The 19,272-nt window shown below is 39.6% G+C and overlaps 1 protein-coding gene across 1 annotated transcript in view; it reads right to left on the bottom strand.

Annotated features, from left to right (window-relative positions):
- LOC111140889 (fibrillin 2) overlaps positions 1 to 19,272 on the bottom strand; it is a 247,559-nt gene that overhangs the window by 16,225 nt on the left and 212,062 nt on the right. The window contains exons 47-56 of the mRNA XM_022493138.1: positions 17,834 to 17,962; positions 17,280 to 17,399; positions 14,410 to 14,535; positions 13,594 to 13,746; positions 12,746 to 12,811; positions 12,338 to 12,463; positions 11,669 to 11,788; positions 10,549 to 10,671; positions 9,703 to 9,834; positions 790 to 915 (exon numbers count right to left, since the gene is read on the bottom strand). Coding sequence (XP_022348846.1) covers positions 790 to 915; positions 9,703 to 9,834; positions 10,549 to 10,671; positions 11,669 to 11,788; positions 12,338 to 12,463; positions 12,746 to 12,811; positions 13,594 to 13,746; positions 14,410 to 14,535; positions 17,280 to 17,399; positions 17,834 to 17,962 — 1,221 coding nt within the window. The remainder of the gene's footprint in view (positions 1 to 789; positions 916 to 9,702; positions 9,835 to 10,548; positions 10,672 to 11,668; positions 11,789 to 12,337; positions 12,464 to 12,745; positions 12,812 to 13,593; positions 13,747 to 14,409; positions 14,536 to 17,279; positions 17,400 to 17,833; positions 17,963 to 19,272) is intronic.

Genomic DNA, 19,272 nt, shown 5'->3' with positions numbered 1-19,272 from the left:
ACCTTAATAATAGGAACAGAGCAGTACATTGCAGTAGGTAGGCTATCTCTTCTATTGCCAGAAAGATTGGTGGGTAGAGTAAGGGTCTGGATTGAAGACATCAGTAAACAAAATTTATTTTCTTGACTAACAATTTCCTAGGATTCAGTGCAGTGACATCATTTGGAAAAATATCTGATATGGCTAAAACATGCTGTTTTTCTATCAGATCAAGTGATGAGTGCTCATTTTGCCTTACATTTTACCTCTCCATACTTTTACACCTGCTCATAATTAGGTGAAATGGTTTATAATGTATGCATTTTAGCAATTAAAATACAACATAATGTCTGAGATTTATATTTTCCACAGGAAAATATTTTGTAAAACATTTTTTCTGCATCATAAAATAAAAATTGACCTTCACTGCATTTTTGAAGTGTGGCATTTGCTTTAATGTTACTAATGCAGCAAAGCTTACCTCACATAGCAAATATTTTCTTTTGGAATTAAATCATCTCCTGATGTAAGTTTTACGAAAGTCACATTTTCCACAGAGCTTAATTAATCTTAATTTTGGAAAGACTTTATTTAAGATGGCTATTTACATTACGCATAGATGTGCATACAATGCACATGCACAGAAATACGTCATTTTGATAGATGTGTACCTTTAAGAAGAAGTATATGGATTACTCAGATTGGGGGATTTTTTTAACAGGCAAGAATACGTACGTAGAGCTCTTCTGTGATGACATCATAAAACAAATGTTTTATTTACCAGGTAAAATACACTCAGGTGTCACTTACCAAGGCATTCGGTGCCTGAGGAACTTGACTGAAATCCTTCATTACACTCACATCTGTAGCTCCCGATAGTGTTAACACAGCGCCCATTTTCACAAATTCCTGGCTTGGTCCTGCATTCATTTTCATCTTTGGGAAAACAAATAGGGTGAATAATGAGAAGATTATAAAATTACTCTTTTCAAATTATCCTTGAGTGGGTTGTCTTTTATTTAAAACTTCCTCACCAAAATACTAATATGATGGGATAAAAAGCCAATCCTATATGAATATGGGTTTATTTTTAACTTCATCCTTCTAGGTGGATTCTTTCTTAACAAAGTGTTTTCCTTTGTGTTGGTGGTGTTGGTGGGATGGTGTTTGATGAAAATTGGCCTCCACAAGACCTAGACTTGGCCCTGTGATACCAGACTAGGTGAAAAAGAACTATGGGGAAGAGGGTGCCAGGACACCCTGTGACAGGAGAGAGAGGCTGGGAGCAGAGCAGCGGGAGGTGTTAGGGATGGGTAGAGAATAGGGCTAAAGCCACACAGGCAGGGATGAAGGGTAAGCTTCCAGACTAGCTTTGAGTGAAATCACGGGAGCAGTGTGGTGTATGAGAGCCACTAGCGAGGGAAGGAATTTAGGTAGTAATGCTCTTTTGGTTGGTGATAAATTAGAGCAAAACTTCTTTATTAAAATCTCTTTTGTCCTTACTGTATTTGATATTCTGTAAAATTCTGCTTGGGGCTTTTTTTTTTTTTTTTTTTTGAAGCTCTGTTATTATGAACATAAAGGAGCTCATGATAATGAGATTTTTTGGTAAACTGCTTTCATCTTTATATTTAATTTTTAATCTGTAATTTGTTGATATTTATTTTGCTTGTGCTTTCTTTTTATCAGTATTTGCCCTCAGTGTTTTCTTCCATCCCTTTATTGTCAATCTATGTCACCTTTTGACTTGGTACCTTTCTTAGAAAAAGCACCGAAGTGGATTTAAAGGAGTTTTAAAAAAGTATGTCCACCTTTTAAGTAGCAATTTATTCTTCTCTATTGTGACTGCTGATGTGTTTGAATTCTTACCTGTCATTTTATTTTGTTTTATATCTACCATGCTCTTGCCCTCCCTCCCTCAGGATTTCTTACAATAGTCTAGATTTCTATGCCTTCCTCTTGTCTCCATCTCATGTCTGGAAATTATAATCTTCTTTCTGTCTTTTCAGTGATAACCATGAAAAGCTTCAATACGTATTTGTAATGAATACTTTCCTATCGGTTTCAACAAGAACCAGTTTCACACGTCTCTGGCATGAGTTCCTTCTGCTCTCTCCTGGTGCCACCTGCCACACCGCTGTGATCTAGAAATTTTGGTTTGTTAGATATTTTCTTTAATGTGCCATCCTTATCTTTGTAAACCAAATCATGAGGTTTCCTGGTTCCTTGGCTTACCATTGCTTCATGCATAGTACTCCATCCTTTTGGATTAATAAAACAAAATATTGGAGTATCTAGTTTGGTAATCCTTTCACAAATGGTATGTGGGTGGTAAATACTCTACAATATGATTCTGATAATGTCTTTTTTATTTTCTTACTAGACTGAGTATAGAATTTCAGTTCAAAATTATTTTTCTTAGAATCTTAGGAAAAATATTGTTTCCTTTTACCCAGTGTTACTGTTCATTTGCAGGAAATCTGGTTTTTCTCTTTGATTGTATTTTCATTGTCTGAATTATTTTAAGAAGGGCTCTTGTTGGACATTCTGAAGGAGTTGCTCCATGTCTGATGTTGTATAACTTGAAAGATTGCTAGATAGGTATCATAATTTTAGATTACATTTTCTCTGCTACCATTGGCATGAGAATTAGTGTGAGAACCTGAAGAAAGTGTCTTGATCTTCTTCCTACCTTGTAGGCATTTTCCTTTTCTGCCCAGTTGCGTAAAGCCAACAGAAGTCTCTTCTGGTAACCTTTTTCTTTTCTTTTTTCTGCTGTTGACATTTGTACTTTCACTAGGGCATATCTTGGTGTGATGTTGCACCACCTATGAAATTCTGATTTCTAGCATTCTGTGTTTCATCCTTTGAAAATTTCTCATTCACATCATGTCTGCCAGTAAGAGACCATGCTATTGTTCACTGCTCTTGTCTTCGTGCACTTAGCCCTGTCTATGCAGCATGACAGGCTGGAGACAAACCCACGAACAGAACAGGTCTCACTTTAACTCATGATTCAAATCTCAAATGGGAACTAATACTCCCTTGACAATCTTACTGTATTTCTTCCTATGTCCACCATGCTCCTGCCTTATACAATGACTACTGCACACAGAGATAAGAACTCCTCCATCTCTCCACTACCAACCACCTGTGTGGCCCTCACTTTCCACCTCTTGTCTTTTTCAACAGTTAAAGATTTTCTGTTTTTTCTCAAAGGTCAGTCTTTGCACTTGTACTCTGGATTGCCTTCCAAGATTTCACAGTTCTCCCTTTTTAATGAGTTATTCTCTCAACACACATTTTCTCATAACTTCCATCTTAAAAAAACTATCTCTTTTATTTTTTATTTTTTTTAAAGATTTTATTTATTTATTTATTTGTCAGAGAGAGAGAGAGAGAGAGAGCACAAGCAGGCAGAGCGGCAGGCAGAGGCAGAGAGAGAAGCAGGCTCCCTACTGAGCAAGGAGCCCGATGTGGGACTCGATTCCAGGACCCTGGGATCATGACCTGAGCCGAAGGCAGCGGCTTAACCAACTGAGCCACCCAGGCGTCCCAAACTATCTCTTTTAATAACGTCGTATACCCCTAAATCTAGCACCTCAACTGTGTTCCCCTTCAGGACAAATTTCTTTTTCTTTTTTCCTCCTCAGCACTCTGATTCCTATTTTGTTCTTATTTCCAGATTTATTGAGGGATAATGTTAAAGAATTCGTCTCTCGAGTGATTTAGTGCACCCATTACCTCACATATTTGCCCTTTTTCTGTGTGAAAATATTTAAGTTCTGTTCTCTTAGCAAATTTCAGTTACATAGTACAGTGTTATCAGCTATAGTTGCCACATCACACATTAGATCCTTAGATCTTATTCATCTTATACAGGTAAGTTTGTATACTTTTACCAGCCTCTCCTCCCTTTCCCCCTCACCCCCCCACCGTCCCCTGAAGCCCCTGGCAAATATTTTTCTCCATTATTTCTCTGAGTTCAATGTGTTTATTTTTATCTTTTTAGATTCCACATATAAGTGATACCATGTCTTTCTTTGGCTTATTTCACTTTGCATATTGCCCTTTGGGTTCATTCATATGTTCTCACAAATGACAGGATTCCCTGAATCCTGTGTGTGTGTGTGTGTATGTGTGTGTGTTTTCTTGTCCGTTCATGTGCTGATACACACTTAAGATGTTTCCATACCTTGGCTATTGCCAATAATGCTACAATGGAGTTCAGGTATATTTTTAAGATAATGCTTTTCTCTTTTGGGTATATACCCAGAAGTGGGAATGCTGGGTTATATGGTGGTTCTATATTTAATTTCTTGAGGAAACCCAAAATCCATACCTAATGGCCTTAGCAGTTTACATTCCCACCAATAGTACATACCAAGTTTCTTGGTAATTTAGGATGTCACTGTGGCTCTAAGTAAAGTTCTTAGCATGTCAACTGTTTTCCCTCTTCACACTCAGTGTGGAACTAGGCTTCTACAGAAACATTTAATGTTTCTCTCACTCACCTGTGTTCCCAGTCTTCTACTCAAAGACTGCTGGATGAACTCTTAACTTGGGGCAGTTACTTTGAAAGTTATCTGTATTCTGTTAAAGTCTAAGGAAGAATATGTCACTGAGCCTCTTAAGTGTTTTTGATTGAGATTTTATAATATTTGAAAGATATTCTTCAGAGTCCATATTTGGACCATTCCTCATTTAAATAAATAACACTCTTCCCTCCTCAGCTGTATTTCTAAATCTTCAGGAGATGGAGTGAGGGAACATTTTTTTTAAAATTCCATTATCTTAAAAGCAAAGCCTTCCATCCCCTCACTGATATATCAAACTTCATTTTGAAATGAATTTTATTCATTTCAAAATGAATAACCAATAGTATTGTCAACATTTTCATTAAAATTTAATGATCTGGATAAAATTTTTCTATTTATTAGGTTTTCCTATTCATTTATTTATTTAAAAAATTTACTTAAAAATAATTACTGGGCATAGTATACTGCAGAATCAAATTTCATCTGTTGTATCTGATAAGGGGTAACTATTCAAAATATATAAATAACTTGTACCACTGAACACCAAAAGAACAGTGACTAACACTCAGAGGAACTGAGTTCATACTTTCCCAAAGAAGACATACACATGGGCAACAGACAAAAAGATGTTCAACATCACTAATCATCAGGGAAATGCAAATCACAACAACAATGAGGTATCATTTTACTCCAGTCAGAATGGCTAAACTCAAAAAGTCAAGAAATAACAACTGTTGGCAAGGATGTGGGAAAAACAGGAATCCTCAAACACAGTTTGTGGGAATGCAAACTCGTACAGCTACTGTGGAAAACAGTACAGAGGTTCCTCAAAAAAAAATTAAAAATAGAAAAACCCTGTGAGCCAGTAATTCCACTACTGGGTATTTACCCAAAGAAAATGCAAACACTAATTTGTAAAGATATGTGCACTCCTTTGTTTACTGAAGCATTAGTTATGATAGCCAAGATATGGAAGCAACCTGAGCGTTCACTGATAGACAAATGGATAATGAAGGAAGATGTAGGACATACACACAACAGAATATTATGCAGTCATAAAAAGGATGAGGGCGTGCCATCTGAGACAATATGTAGGGATCTAGATGTTTTTATGCTAAGTGAAATAAGTCAGACTGAGAGAGACAAATACCATATGATTTCATTCCTACGTGGGATCTAAGAACACCAGTGAATAAAATATACACAAATAGCACAACCAGACAAACTGATGGTTCCCAGAGAGGAAGGCAGTGGAGAGGTTGGGCAAAATGGGCAAAGAGGAGCGGGAAGTATAGGTTTCCAGGTAGGAACCGAAAAAGCCACAGAAATAAAAGGCACGTCCTAAGGAATACAGTTGATGATATTATTACAGCAATGCATAGTGACAGCTGGTGGCTATGCTGAGGGTGAGCAAAGCATGATATATAAACTTGGGAGAATCACTGGGCTGTATACACTTGAAAGTAATGTAACTCTGCGTGTAAATAGACTTCAGTGGGAAAAATTTCATCTGTGACTGTATTTATCGTTTTCTGTAGGGTTTTAGATTTCCTATAAGTCTAAATCTGTAGCTTGTAATACTTTCAGTTTCTATTGCACTTGACATTTTGGGGATAATTTTGTTGGATTCCAGTTTCACTCTACTCAGCATTTTTATTGTTTTTTTTGTGGTTTTATCTTTCATTCTCATTCTGACATTTGTACACACTTATTTATTAAAAAATAAGTAAATTTTTATTTATAATAATAATTTGGCTGTTTATAATGGAATTTCTAACTATAAAAACATGCCTGTATGAAATGGAACTTTGCTACAAAGAGTTTTCTGATGATCAAAGAAAGCTCTACAGAAGGTTCCACTACTGGCATGGTGCCATGAAAGCCCGAGTATCAGAAATGTTTTAGAACCTGTATCTTCTGTAGCATCTTTTAACAATGAAGAAATTCCAAATGTATAATGCTGCCCTACGTCTTTTCTTTGAAAAACCAAGCACACGGGGTCATAGAATATTAGAGCTAAAACCCTTCTCCTCCACCTTCTCCCACCCAAATCATGTAATTTCTCGCTCCACAGAGGAGGAGACTGAAGGAAAGAGAACTAAGCCTCTTTCAAGTCACCCAGCTCATTTATGGCACATCTAGGACCAGAAAACTGGGTTCCTGATGTGGTCCCAGTGCCTTCTTCCTTGCTCCCAGGAAATGCACAGGTAAATGTAGTGACTGTGTAAAGTAAAAATTCGTTGTTTCCAGGTATTAAAAAAACCCCACATTTCTAAGTATTTTAGCCAAATGAAATTCAAACACACATACACACTCAAAGTATTTAAAAAAATAGAAGGAAATGAAAATGGATCTCATGTACTCTAGGAAGGCAGGATGGTTAACATTACCTTTCATACAGTCCCCTTGTACCCTACCCCTTCAAGCATGTTAGCATCTGAGCTGCGTGAGACTCTGAGAAACATACGGGAGTTTGTAAACATGGCTCAGGAGTCTGGTGTATCTTCTAGGTTTTCAGATTGTGGGAGAACAGTGTTTCGAAGGAACCACTGCATAACTGTACCTCTGATGTCATCTATTTTTAACTTTAGTAAGTAGTGTATATAGAATGAAATACCTAAGAGATTAAGAGAAACTGTGAAATCAGTCTCATCAGTTGTTGCAGACATTTAAAAATTAATTTTATACTACACATGTAATTCACAAATCCCATTGTTTTGTAAAAAAATTAAAATTGACAGATAAGTTTGAATTTGCTTCAGAGTAGTACCCTCTAATCCTAGTATCTTCTCTCAGGGTAATTCCTTCTGTGAAGTGGGGTTTATCTTCTGCAAAAATTTAAAAATTTTTTCTGTGTATTTACTTGCTTACATACATACCTACAAAAAACATAGTATTATAATTTTCTTTAAAATATGACATATTATGTATTGTTCTGTAAGTAGACATTTAGAGTTCTACTTCCATAAATACACATGTACACCTTACTCCCCTGACCTGCTGTGCGACATCTAATAGCATCGAAATGCCGTGTTTATTTCACTGTCTTCTTGTGATGGGCATTTGGGTTGTTTTCTAGTCCTTTTTGTTGTTGTTATTACTATGAACAAAGTTGGAGTGAATATCCTTGTATCTCTCCTCCTGTGTTAGATTCACTTTTTCAAATCGTTTTTTGAGGTGTAATTTACTTGCTATAAAATCTGCATATCTTAAGTGCACAAGTCAGTGATTTTTAGTAAGTTACAGAGTTGTGCGGTCATCACAATCCACTTTTAGAATTTCCATCTCCCAGATGCTTGCAAATGACCTATCAAATAAAGGGCTAGTATCCAAAATCTATAAAGAACTTATCAAACTCAACACTGAAAGAACAAAGAATCCAATCAAGAAATGGGTAGAAGACAGGAACAGACATTTCTGCAAAGAAGACATCCAGATGGCCAATAGACACATGAAAAAGTGCTCAACATCGCTTGGTATCAGGGAAATACAAATCAAAACCACAGTGAGATACCACCTCACACCAGTCTGAATGGCTAAAATTAACCAGTCAGGAAACAACAGGTGTTGGAGAGGATGTGGAGAAAGGGGAACCCTCCTACACTATTGGTGGGAATGCAAGGTGGTGCAGCCACTCTGGAAAACAGTATGGAGGTTCCTCAAAAAGTTGAAAATAGAGCTACCCTATGACCCAGCGATCACACTACAGGGTATTTACCCTAAAGATATAAATGTTGTGATCTGAAAGGGCACAGGCACCTGAATGTTTATAGCAGCAATGTCCACAATAGCCAAACTATGGAAAGAACCTAGATGTTCATCAACAGATAAATGGATAAAGAACATGTGGTATATATACACAATGGAATACTATTGCAGCCATCAAAAACCCCATAAAATCTTGCCATTTGCAATGGCATGGATGGAACTAGTGGGTATTATGCTAAGTGAAATAAGTCAATCAGAGAAAGACAATTATCGTGTAATCTCTCTGATATGAGGAATTTGAGAGGCAGGGTGGGGGTTATGAGGGGGAGGGAGGAAAAAAATGAAACAAGATGGGATCAGGAGGGAGACAAACCATGAAAGACTCTTAATCTTGCAAAATAAACTAACAGTTGCTGGGGGGTGGGGGGTAGGGATAGGGTGGCTGGGTTATGGACATTGGGGAGAGTATGAGCTATGGTGAGTGCTGTGAATTGTCTAAGACTGATGACTCACAGACCTCTACCCCTGAAGCAACTAATACATTCTATGTTAATTTAAAAAAAAAAGCCCACAAATAGCATCATTAAAAAAAAAAAAAAGTTTCCAGCTCCCAAAGAGGTCCCTGGTATCCTTTTGTAGCCACTCTCCAGTTTTGGCTTCTAGTACCAGGCAATCACTGATAGGTTCATTTTTCAGAAATCTAATTTTGTGATCTTTTTCTCTAAAATAAGACATTTTTCACTATCTTCATATGTCCCTCCATATACCCCCACAATTTTCAAGGGATTGGAGGCTAGGATCCTAACAGAAGATTCTTAATTCAAGGAGGGGGAATGATCTCTTCTCAAGGAGGAGGAAAACTGGACTGCACCATCCCAGGAGCCAGCACTTTGGGGAAACAAGTGCTGAGATAAACGGGTCCGGCGGCCGTGGCCACGGCCACTCTACGTGCCAGGGGACTGTGACATGTACCATAAAACCAAACATTTTAGATTCCCGAAGCCAACTTAGAGAGCCAGCCTCACCTCTTCCACTTACACGTGAATTCACTGAGGTCCAAGTATGTTATAAACAATACAGCCAAGTCCCAGGCCTACCCAACTTGTGACAGGTGTCTGGAGATGATCTGCCTCTTCCTCTCCTCACTGACGGGATGATACAAAATGAGAACACCCACTCATTTATTTCGCTACGCAAGCAGAATTGTTTCAAGGAGTTGTCCTACTCTTCTCCATTAAGTGTTTTAAATTTACAGGACATAGAAGGATGAAAGCAAGGACAGGCCTCACTGGCACTGCATGATTCAAACCACATTCTACCGGCACGGCCCCCGAGATGGAAGAATTCCAGCTACAGAACAGCCTTGAAAGAGCTAGAAAAAGAAGTGGCCTGGAGTGAGGATGGTTCTTGCATAGTGTGGTCAGTCTGTCTCGAGGCAGGCATATTAAGTAAGCAGACGCCGCGCCGTGCAGCTTACCCACACAGCCCTCTCCGTCCGGCCGTCGGGTCATGCCAGGTGGGCAGATGCACATGAAGGTGCCGATCAGGTTCTTGCACATCATGCCTCTAGACTCACAGTCGTGGAGCCCTTCAGCACATTCATCCAGATCTAGAAAATATTTTTAATGAAAAACAAAACTCTTAGGAGCAGTCTACTGTTTTGGATTTTGAAGTCTTAGTTTTGGGTTCCTGGCTCTTAAAATGCTACTGTGTGACAGAGAAAGGAGGAGCCAAGTCTCTTCCAACTCTTGGCTATATTCTAGATTTATGAAAGCTTCGGCATTGGTCCTAATGACAGGAAGTTCAGGAAGGGACTGAATGGGACATCCTCAGAGTGGGAGAAAAACCACGAGAAACTCTGAATTGTAAGAAACAAACAGGGTTGCTGGAGGGGAGGTGGGTGGGGGTATGGGGTAACTGGGAGATGGGCATTAAGGAGGGCACAAGATGTGATGAGCATTGGGTGTTATGTACAACTGATTAATCACTGAACTCTACAGCTGAAACTAATGATGTTCTATATGTTGGCTAATTGAATTTAAATAAAAAAATGCAGTAAAAAAGAGTAGTCCAGGAAAGGCAGTCTTTGCTTTAGTAAGAGTCCAAGAGTGTGACAATGGTGGGCTCTTCAACCCGTTTTATCTTTGACTTGCTGGGGTAGACCATCCAGTGTCTTGCTATCTAGGTGTGGGAATCTACCAGCAAAATGTCAGATACATGTCTGTAAACTCTAGAAGAAGACAGTAAAGAACTATAAGATCATTAAAAAACGTTTCCAGTGTGGCAAATGTATTGTTAACTATTCTCTTTCCTGCCGCCTTACCTTTGCACATCTTCTGGTCTTCCCTGAGGGCGTAGCCAATCGGGCACGTGCATTCATAGGACCCGAAGGTGTTCATGCAGCGGAAAGCACACAGCAGTGGGTTCTGGGCGCACTCATTGATATCTGATCAAGGAAACAGGCAGGCATGTCCTGAGCCTACAGTTTTAATTGTTTACATGACACTGGTCATAGAGAAAGCAGTAAGATAACAGAACTCCCAACTCTGGTATGGAGAAGTGGTACCTCATGAACTCATCCTCCAACAAGTAGCAACTATAAACTGAAAACAAAAACAAAAACAAAAACAAAAACAAAAACAGAAACAGCTACCTGAAGTAGTTCCTAGTGGTGAGCTGAAACTCAGCAAACAAACAAGACATAAATTCCTAGTTTTTTTTCTTTGTTTATTTTTATTTTTTCTGAAATTACCCTGTGGATGGCCATAGTTCTGGCAGGAGCAGCACCTGGCAGGTACATTTTCGGTAGAAACTTCCTGAGCTTCTATCCAGAGCAATCAGGGAAGCAAGCTAGGGGCAACAAAGGCTGCTCAAGAGTGAGGGGGAGCCCCAGATAGGAGAGGGCCAAAGATGAAAACACACTTTTTTTTTTTTTTTTTTTTGCATAAAGACCTATGTTGCTGACTTAACCATGCGTGTGTGGGGCAAAATCAAAGAAGCTAGCCACACTGGGGCTTATAAAAGAAACTGAAATCTGAACCACTAACTTCCGCAAGCCTGACACTCTGCTTTTATGTTCACCAAGGTTAACTGCCTGCTAAAACAAAAGCATCAACATTTTTCAAAGTAATACAACTGATTCCAAAGAGATCACTCACAACATCCATGGTATAATCCCAAATTCTCTAACCTGCTGAGGAGCCAAGAAAATGGAATGCCAACTTCAAGTGGAAAACACCACCAGAGATGCCAACTCTGAGGTGACCAAGATGCCACCAGACAAGGGCTTTAAAGCAGCGACTGTAACTATGCTCACCAGGGTAAAGGAAAAGGTATTTGTGATGAACATAATCATCAGTAGAATATCAAAGCCACAGAAGTAAAAGCTGAGACATTGAGAAACAATTTCTATAGAAATAATAATTAAGAAAAGTATCACTCGCCTTCACAGTTCATCATGGGCCCTGGCTCAAAGCCTTCATTGCAGTTGCATTCAAAACTCCCAATAACATTGGTGCATGTACCATTCCCACATGGATTGCCAATCGAACATTCATCAGTATCTGAGAAGAGAAAGTGCCAAACGATTTGCGGAGTTTTAGTTTGATACGAGCATGCCCATGCATACCCACCTGGCCTGCACACATTTCCAGGATCTCTAAAGGGCACACCCAACTCTGCACCCTCCTTGGCCTTAGATGGCTGGCTGGCCTTGATTCAATGCAGAGGAGCCCTGGGGATCAGGTGTGTCAAGCTCTGAGTCCCCAGAAAGCCACCCCTAAAAGTCACAAACCCATAGAGGGGTGTCATCTTCTGCTACAAGAGCAGGTGTGGGAAGTAAGTCATAAGGTAAAATGGAGCTCTTTCCCATTACTGGTTTTGGCAACTGTACAGCTCTGGGCACGTCTGAGTTTGTATATTTGGTTGAAGGCAGAGGTTGGGCAACTCTCTCCATATTCATATAAACCAGATCTACTGGAAAATGTAAGGTGGGAGAAGAAAAAGCAGTTACTAGCTACTGATACTGGCTCTGTAAATCCTGCCACCACTCAGGGTGCCTGGAATATGAAAATTAGAATTTTCCAAGTGTGTAACGTGGAGTCAGCACTCACCCACACAGCGTACTCCAGTATAATCCAGGTTGTAACCCATTGGGCATTCACAGCGAAAAGACCCATCTGTATTGATACACTGACCATTTGAACAAATGCCTGGGCTCTCAAGGCATTCATTGACATCTAAAATAAAGAATTATCCATAAACTTTCTCAATATAAAAAGATACATCAAAACTCTGTGTATCTGTTAACAAGAGATTTGAAATTTATAAAACATGTAAACATTTCTTTTATCAGATACTTACATTTTGCATACAGTGTAGCCTGATAAATATAATGCACAATATATAATACTGTATGTATACATTAAAATATACAGTATGTTATATAGTAAAATGATTTATAGAATAAATGCACAATTTATATAAAAAATATTATAGGAATAAAATACATCAAACCACACCTTCACGAGTATCATGAAGACTTGGAACTGTTCCGTGGCCATAAGGACACAAGTCCTGGAAGGCAACTATAGAGAAGAACACAAATTCCCCATTATTGAAGAGTCTCAGCTATCGGAGAACTTCAGAACTGATTAATGGTATACATGAAATCCTACTTATTTTTTCATGTACAAAACTGCTTTTAACAAGAGCCTTATTTTATTGTTATAGTTTATTTAAAAAGCAATACTGAGACTACCTAGAGCAGGTCACCTAAGCTCGCCCAGTGCCTCCCAGGGTGCTGCCTACCAAAGGCTGTTTCTATATGTTTGCTCCTTTAATGCCCAGCAGCCAGAGCCCCCTCTGCCCAGAACACAGGGGAGCTACCTCGACCTAGAGACCAAGCTAGTTCTGAGCCTGCTGGGAAGCACCCTACACCTAGGCTGCAAAAACACAAGACCTGGGAGGCTCTTGGTCTCATCCTGTAAATGGCCCTTGTGCTGACTGAGCTCCTCACCATTTTATGTAAGATTCTGAGAGCTGCAGCCCAGGATCCGATCCCCACGTGGGACCCATGCAGCAGTTGGCAATACATCTCCTGCCCTGCACATCTCAAATTAATTCCACTGAAAGCAAGCACTGCTAACCTCGGGCAGTGGGCAAAAGGGGAATAAAGTAATGGGAACTCTAGCTGCGTTCATACATGCTGAATACACAAGTGGAGATGGGGGTCCCTCAGACGGGGGTGCGCAGGGAACTTTACAGTTTAGACATGAGGGATGAATTTTGTCTTCAAAATATCCATCAGTTACATACAGTTAAGGTGGCTGACAGTCATTCCCAAACCGCACAAAGTGGTAGCTCTCACCTTCGTCATCTTTGGGGCACAGCTCACAGGGGTCCCCCCAGCCCTCTCCTGGCATTTTACTACAGCAGCATTTGGCCTTGGTGGTGTTGAAAGCTTTGGGTACAGAGCACTTTCCATTTTCAAAGTTTGTGAAGCAGAAACTCTGGCGGGTATCTAGTCAAGAGAGCAAACATCACAGGCCTCCTTACGGGTCAGTAAGAAAAGTACTCTGTGTGTAACTGTTTCTGACGAAGGTTTCTCATGGGATGAACACATGGTGCAGATCAGATTAGCAACTGAAAGGTCTGCAAAACCTCCATGGCCTATTTCACATGCCAACTTACACTGACCTGTCTATAAAATTTGGTGTAATTATTTAAAATGTTTAAAATGTTTTTATAATGTCTCTAGGAAACCTGAGAAGTGATGCTCAGTAATAAGATTATTTCCCTGTCTCTTCTTATACTGTTACATGATCACCTAACAAAATATTCTACATAACTTTCAGTAAATCCATTCACATTAAAAGTAACTCATATACCGGTTTCCAGAAAAAAATCTATACCAACAACAAACGGAACTGTGAGGCAATAATAATAGTAAGTGAATAAAATAGTAATTTTTCAGTATGACATTAAAAAATGTGGAAACAGAGCCAAAAACTCAAAGTACCTTAAAAGTGTCCAGTGCATACAGTTTTGAGACCTATTTTTTAAACCTAGACATATTTGCCATAGACATGTACTTTGTAGTGATCTACACTTCCATGAGGGCTTACTGTCTAGCTATGATGTTCCTAAGGGCAAATGATGACAGAGAAGTCATTCCAAAGCTTACCAAAGCATCTGCGTCCATTATCAGACAGTACAAAGCCAGGCGGGCAGATGCACTGGAATCCCCCAGGAGTATTGGTGCAGGAACCAAAGAGACAGATGTTGGGATCTTCGTCACATTCATTTATATCTGGACAAGGGCAGGAGAATGTATTAATTTAAGTAAATCAATACACTGTTCAGTCTTTGAAAATAAATAATTTGTCCATCTTACCACTATTTGCTAGCCACTGATTATTTTAATATGAAATGAGAGTATATAATGTGTAGGTATAATTATTCTTATCTCTTCAGAAGTCAGAGATTGTATCCAGTTTCAATCAACCACACAGCCCAGAGGCCCAAGAGAACTCCACCTGCCTGCACGTGATCCCTAGGGCAGTGCATATGTCTGCCCTATATGTATGGTCCCACGTGACCAGTTCAGTATCCTACAGGTGTCACGGCCTCAACGGGTCTTCTTCTCTGATGATCCTCTCCAGCCATCCAGCTTAAGATCACCTTTATTCGTCCTGTACTCCAGATGCAGGCAGCATGTGCCCTGTCACTTCCACCTCTTCTGGGCTTTCAAACTCAACCTCCCCTGCCACCAGGATTACCGTAAATCTCCTAATAGACTGCCATGTCTCCCTCTTGTGCCCTCACACTGCCACCAGGCTGTCTACTTGAAAATCTGTGCCCATGGAACCAAGGGGACTCAGACATGGTTTGAGAATTTCACCATTCCCATGGCACCCCGGAAAGGGTCCCTCAAGTAAATAAGGATTCCTTACCAGTGATATTTGGCCTTTTTTTTTTTTTTTTTTCCCATCAGAAGTCCTTATTTAATAGGGAGTTACCATACCGGAGTGAGGAAATGTTACACAGTTCCGGCCACATTGGAATGCCAGCTCCATGAGGATAGGACACACCTGTCCGGGTCACTGCTGCCTGCTCAGACTAGCACGGTGTCAGGCACATACTACATTCTCTGTTTATACTTGTAGAATTTTAGTGAATCATACCATGCCCTTTCTTTAAAAAAAACAAAAACCAAAAACCAAATCTTGCCCTGTTCCACACTGCCTGCAGGACTGAGTTCAGTCTTATGAGCTGGTTGGCCACTCACTGCCCCTTCGCACACCCCAGGTGCCTGTGTTTTCCAGGAGCTTCCTCTCTCCTGTTTCTTTCTCTGATTAGTCAATTCCTGTCCAACATTTAGGAGCCACCTCAAAAGTCTCCAGTCCTTTGGGATGAGCTTCCTTTACTTGCCATTCTTTTAACCACTGTCCTCACAGCCCTAGCTTGTGCTCCTATAGCCTGAACCCGCCTCTGGCCTGGCGTCTGTCACACTGAATGGCAAGGATGTCTTTATAAGGCAGCTTTACCTATTACAAAATAGGTCTTTTCTTATCTGGTTACCTAAAGGTACGAGTGTATCTTTTTACATTCCCAGCACCTAAAAGGTGCCAATCATTCAATGTAACACACACTGAAAGGTGAAATGAATTTGTGTGTGTGTACATGTGTGATATGTGTATGTTTGTGTAAGTGTGTGTATAGTCACGTTAAGAATCATTTCATCTGGGTAAAATTGGCAGAAAAGATTCTAGTCTAAAGAAAGTAAGTCTTACAATGAAGTTAAGATCATTTTTTTCAGAGATGCAAAATAGAAGTGTTGCTAATGATGGATGAGGAAAAAATATTTATGCAGTTGAATAAAAGGTTACTGAATCACAGATTTTTTTTTTCATGAAGAGAAAAGGTAGCTGAGCCTTTCTGATACAGAGAAATACATGTTTTCTTTTTCCTTCTAATTGCTGAGACAGTTATTGTCATTGTCCCATAAAGGGATGGACTATAGGGCTAAAGAAGAACTGAGATTAAATATGGAATAAAAAAAATAAAAGAAAGGAAGGATCTTTTAGTTTTCAAGAAAGTTGTTATTAAGATGCTTCTAGTCTTTACTATTTTTTAAGGATTAAAAACACCAGATAGTTTTACAATGACTCAGTATGCAGATCAAGAAAGGGAAAAGATATAAAAGACCGAACTGGAATGACTTGGGGTATCCAGTATATGAAATCACATGGTCTGGAAAATAATTAAATTTAATGGAGTAAACTGTCTCCTTCAGTTCTGAGTTCCTGGAAAGTGAACAGTAGAACTACACGGAGCAATTTTTTTTTAATTGGATAAATCAAAGGCAAAAAACCCCTCAGTAATCATTTTATGCTAGAAGAACCACACTAGGATGGTGCTTCTGAATTTCAACAAGACTGTAAAAAATAATTTGTATAAAAGTGAAATTAAGTAACTGTAAGAAGGTCCGCCTTCATCATGTTCACCAGGCAATTCTGGGACCCACTTCTGATGTGGTTACAGTATTCTTGTATGCTGGAGAAGTTTCAGCAGAAAAACATCTGTTACAACAAATGGATTAATATTTTCTGTTTTGACATGAGGCCTTCCCAAGGAATAAAAAGGCCTCAACAGCATGGTCAAGATTTTCTGCTCCACATTTCTAGGACTCTAGACACCTTTAATAGCTGTTTTAAAATTGGTTGCCAAAGATTACAATTTTTGTAGACTCTCTTTAAATTCAGTAGAAAGTCTCTTGTTGACATTTGGAAAAAAGATTAGAGTGCACTGAAAATTCTTTGACTGGTCTGACATTTCTGTTAATGAAAAACCCCACGTTCCTAAATGCTTTGTTCCCACCATTCCACCTCCCTATCGATTCTGATGGTTCAGTTAAGCAGCTGTGGGTAGCTCTATGTTTAATTCCATGGGTCAGCCTGCCAGCCGTGGTTTGCATTTAGTGTCCTGCTATAGGGTCTGGCTCGGGTCTTAGACTGAAGAGTTCGTGGAGCCCAGAACAAGTGTTAACCTTACCGATGCAGTTCTCGCTCTTCACTTCGTACCCCGGGGGACAGATGCATCTGAAGGACCCCTCCAAATTCTGACACGTACCAGGAGAACAAGAGCCAGGGAGAGCGACACACTCATTAGTATCTTTAAAGAGAAACAAGACAAAAAATGACTTAACTATGAGGTCCTTGTTGCCAAATGATGTTAACATGAATTCAACTTGGTCTCTCTGATCTGTTGGGTCACTATGGACAATATGCCCGGAGATACTCTTTTGCCATCTTGCATATTACTCATTTGGCAAGAGGCTGGTTTTCCTGAGTTGTTTCGTCTCCTTTTATGGTGTCATGGATAGTCCCGGCTCTCTTCCAATAAAAACATTTCAGACAAGCCATTCCCAATTGTTGGTGTATTCCTTATACCCAAATTTCCCATGGTATCTTATATTGGTCAAGTAATCAGATGATCAAATGAAATGTGAGAGGGTTTCCAAGTGTGTGTGTCGGGGGAGAGGGGTGGAAAGTCACATCATTATTCAACAAAACAACACAAAGACTGTTTACTGGGTAGATAGTTACCTATACAGTTCTTGCCATCTGGAGTCAGTTCATAACCTTCATTACATAAACACTTGAAGGAGCCAATTTCATTGAAACACCGTCCATTTCTGCACACCTGACCAAAAAAGGAGCTGCACTCATCTATATCTGTAAGCAAATGGGAATAAGCTTTTCAGAGAGAACTCTTACACATATATTATTACATGTTCCAATGTAAAAACATATTTACTGCCATGCGTTTTCAAATATACTTCACTGCAATCCTCATCAACACAGAGAAAATCAGCTCCCAGTGCAAGCAATGTGTGACTAATACAGTCACAGAGATCCCTACTATATTTCAACCCCAAGTTTTGATATTAATAGAACTCAAATTTATAGCCAGATAAAAACTGAAGGTTTATGGTGAAGTTCTCTGTTCTTTTCAAATGAAGAATATTTCTTTCCTTGGAGACCAGACGGTATACACACTTAACCTGATGGCCGAGTTTGCAGATGACTGTACGTGGAGATAAGCTGACTCTATTCAAAGCACAGATAATAGAGCATATTAAATAAAGAAAAATCAATTATATTAAATATACTCTAGAACTGCTAACATGTATTTTGCTGACAAAGTAAAGAACTTGAAAGAAAAAAAAATCTTAAGTTTCAGCGAAACTTAGGGCTGACTGCATTGGAGTAATTACTCAATTAATTATTGTAGGTTTCTCAAGGCTGTGTTTAGATCATAGCCATTATCGGTGTCTTTAGTTCTCCCTGGTTGTACAAAGGGTCTGAGAAATTATTGATAAGAAGGTGGTAGTTGAAAAAAATGTTCAGTTAGCTCTGAATTTTTTCACAGTGGCAGAATTTGGGGAAAAAACACAAACAGGGGTGCTTGGGTGGCTCAGTTGGTTAAGCGTCTGACTTTGGTTTCAGCTGAGGTCATGATCTCAGGGTCCTAAGATCGAGCCCTCCATTGGACCTCGTGCTCAGCACAGAGTCTGCTTGAAACACTCTCTCCCTCTGCCCTCCCCCAACTCACATGCACACGCACATGTGTCTGTGCATGAGCTCTCTCAAATACATACATACATACAAAAACAGAAAAGAAAAACCAAAACTGAGAGGAGCCTGTGCTGGCATAAATCAGAGGTTGGAGGTGGTGTGAGCAGCACTGGTCCGGAATGGTCGACAGTCGGCGTTGCTGTCTCAAACCCTACGGGACCATGTGAATGAAGGGACGTCCACCGTGAAACACCAGCACAGTGCCTCGTGTATGGTAAACAAACATGTGCTCGGCATCTGTTCATGCTTCCTCCTGCCATGCCCTCCATTGACTTAAGGAAACTCCCCTCTCACTATTAATTCTTGTTTTAATCATTGTTGTTTAGGGGCACACAATAAAATTCTGTACCACGCAAAGCAGACACTTCCACTTTCCTGTGAAAATTTACAGTTGTTCAAAATTGAAA

This window comes from Enhydra lutris, unplaced genomic scaffold (assembly GCF_002288905.1).
Source record: "Enhydra lutris kenyoni isolate GAN:26980312 unplaced genomic scaffold, ASM228890v2 scaffoldscaffold5, whole genome shotgun sequence".
NCBI classification, from domain to species: Eukaryota; Metazoa; Chordata; class Mammalia; order Carnivora; family Mustelidae; genus Enhydra; species Enhydra lutris.
The sequence above is the reverse complement of the archived record's forward strand: the minus strand, read 5'-3'. Positions and strand labels throughout refer to the sequence as shown.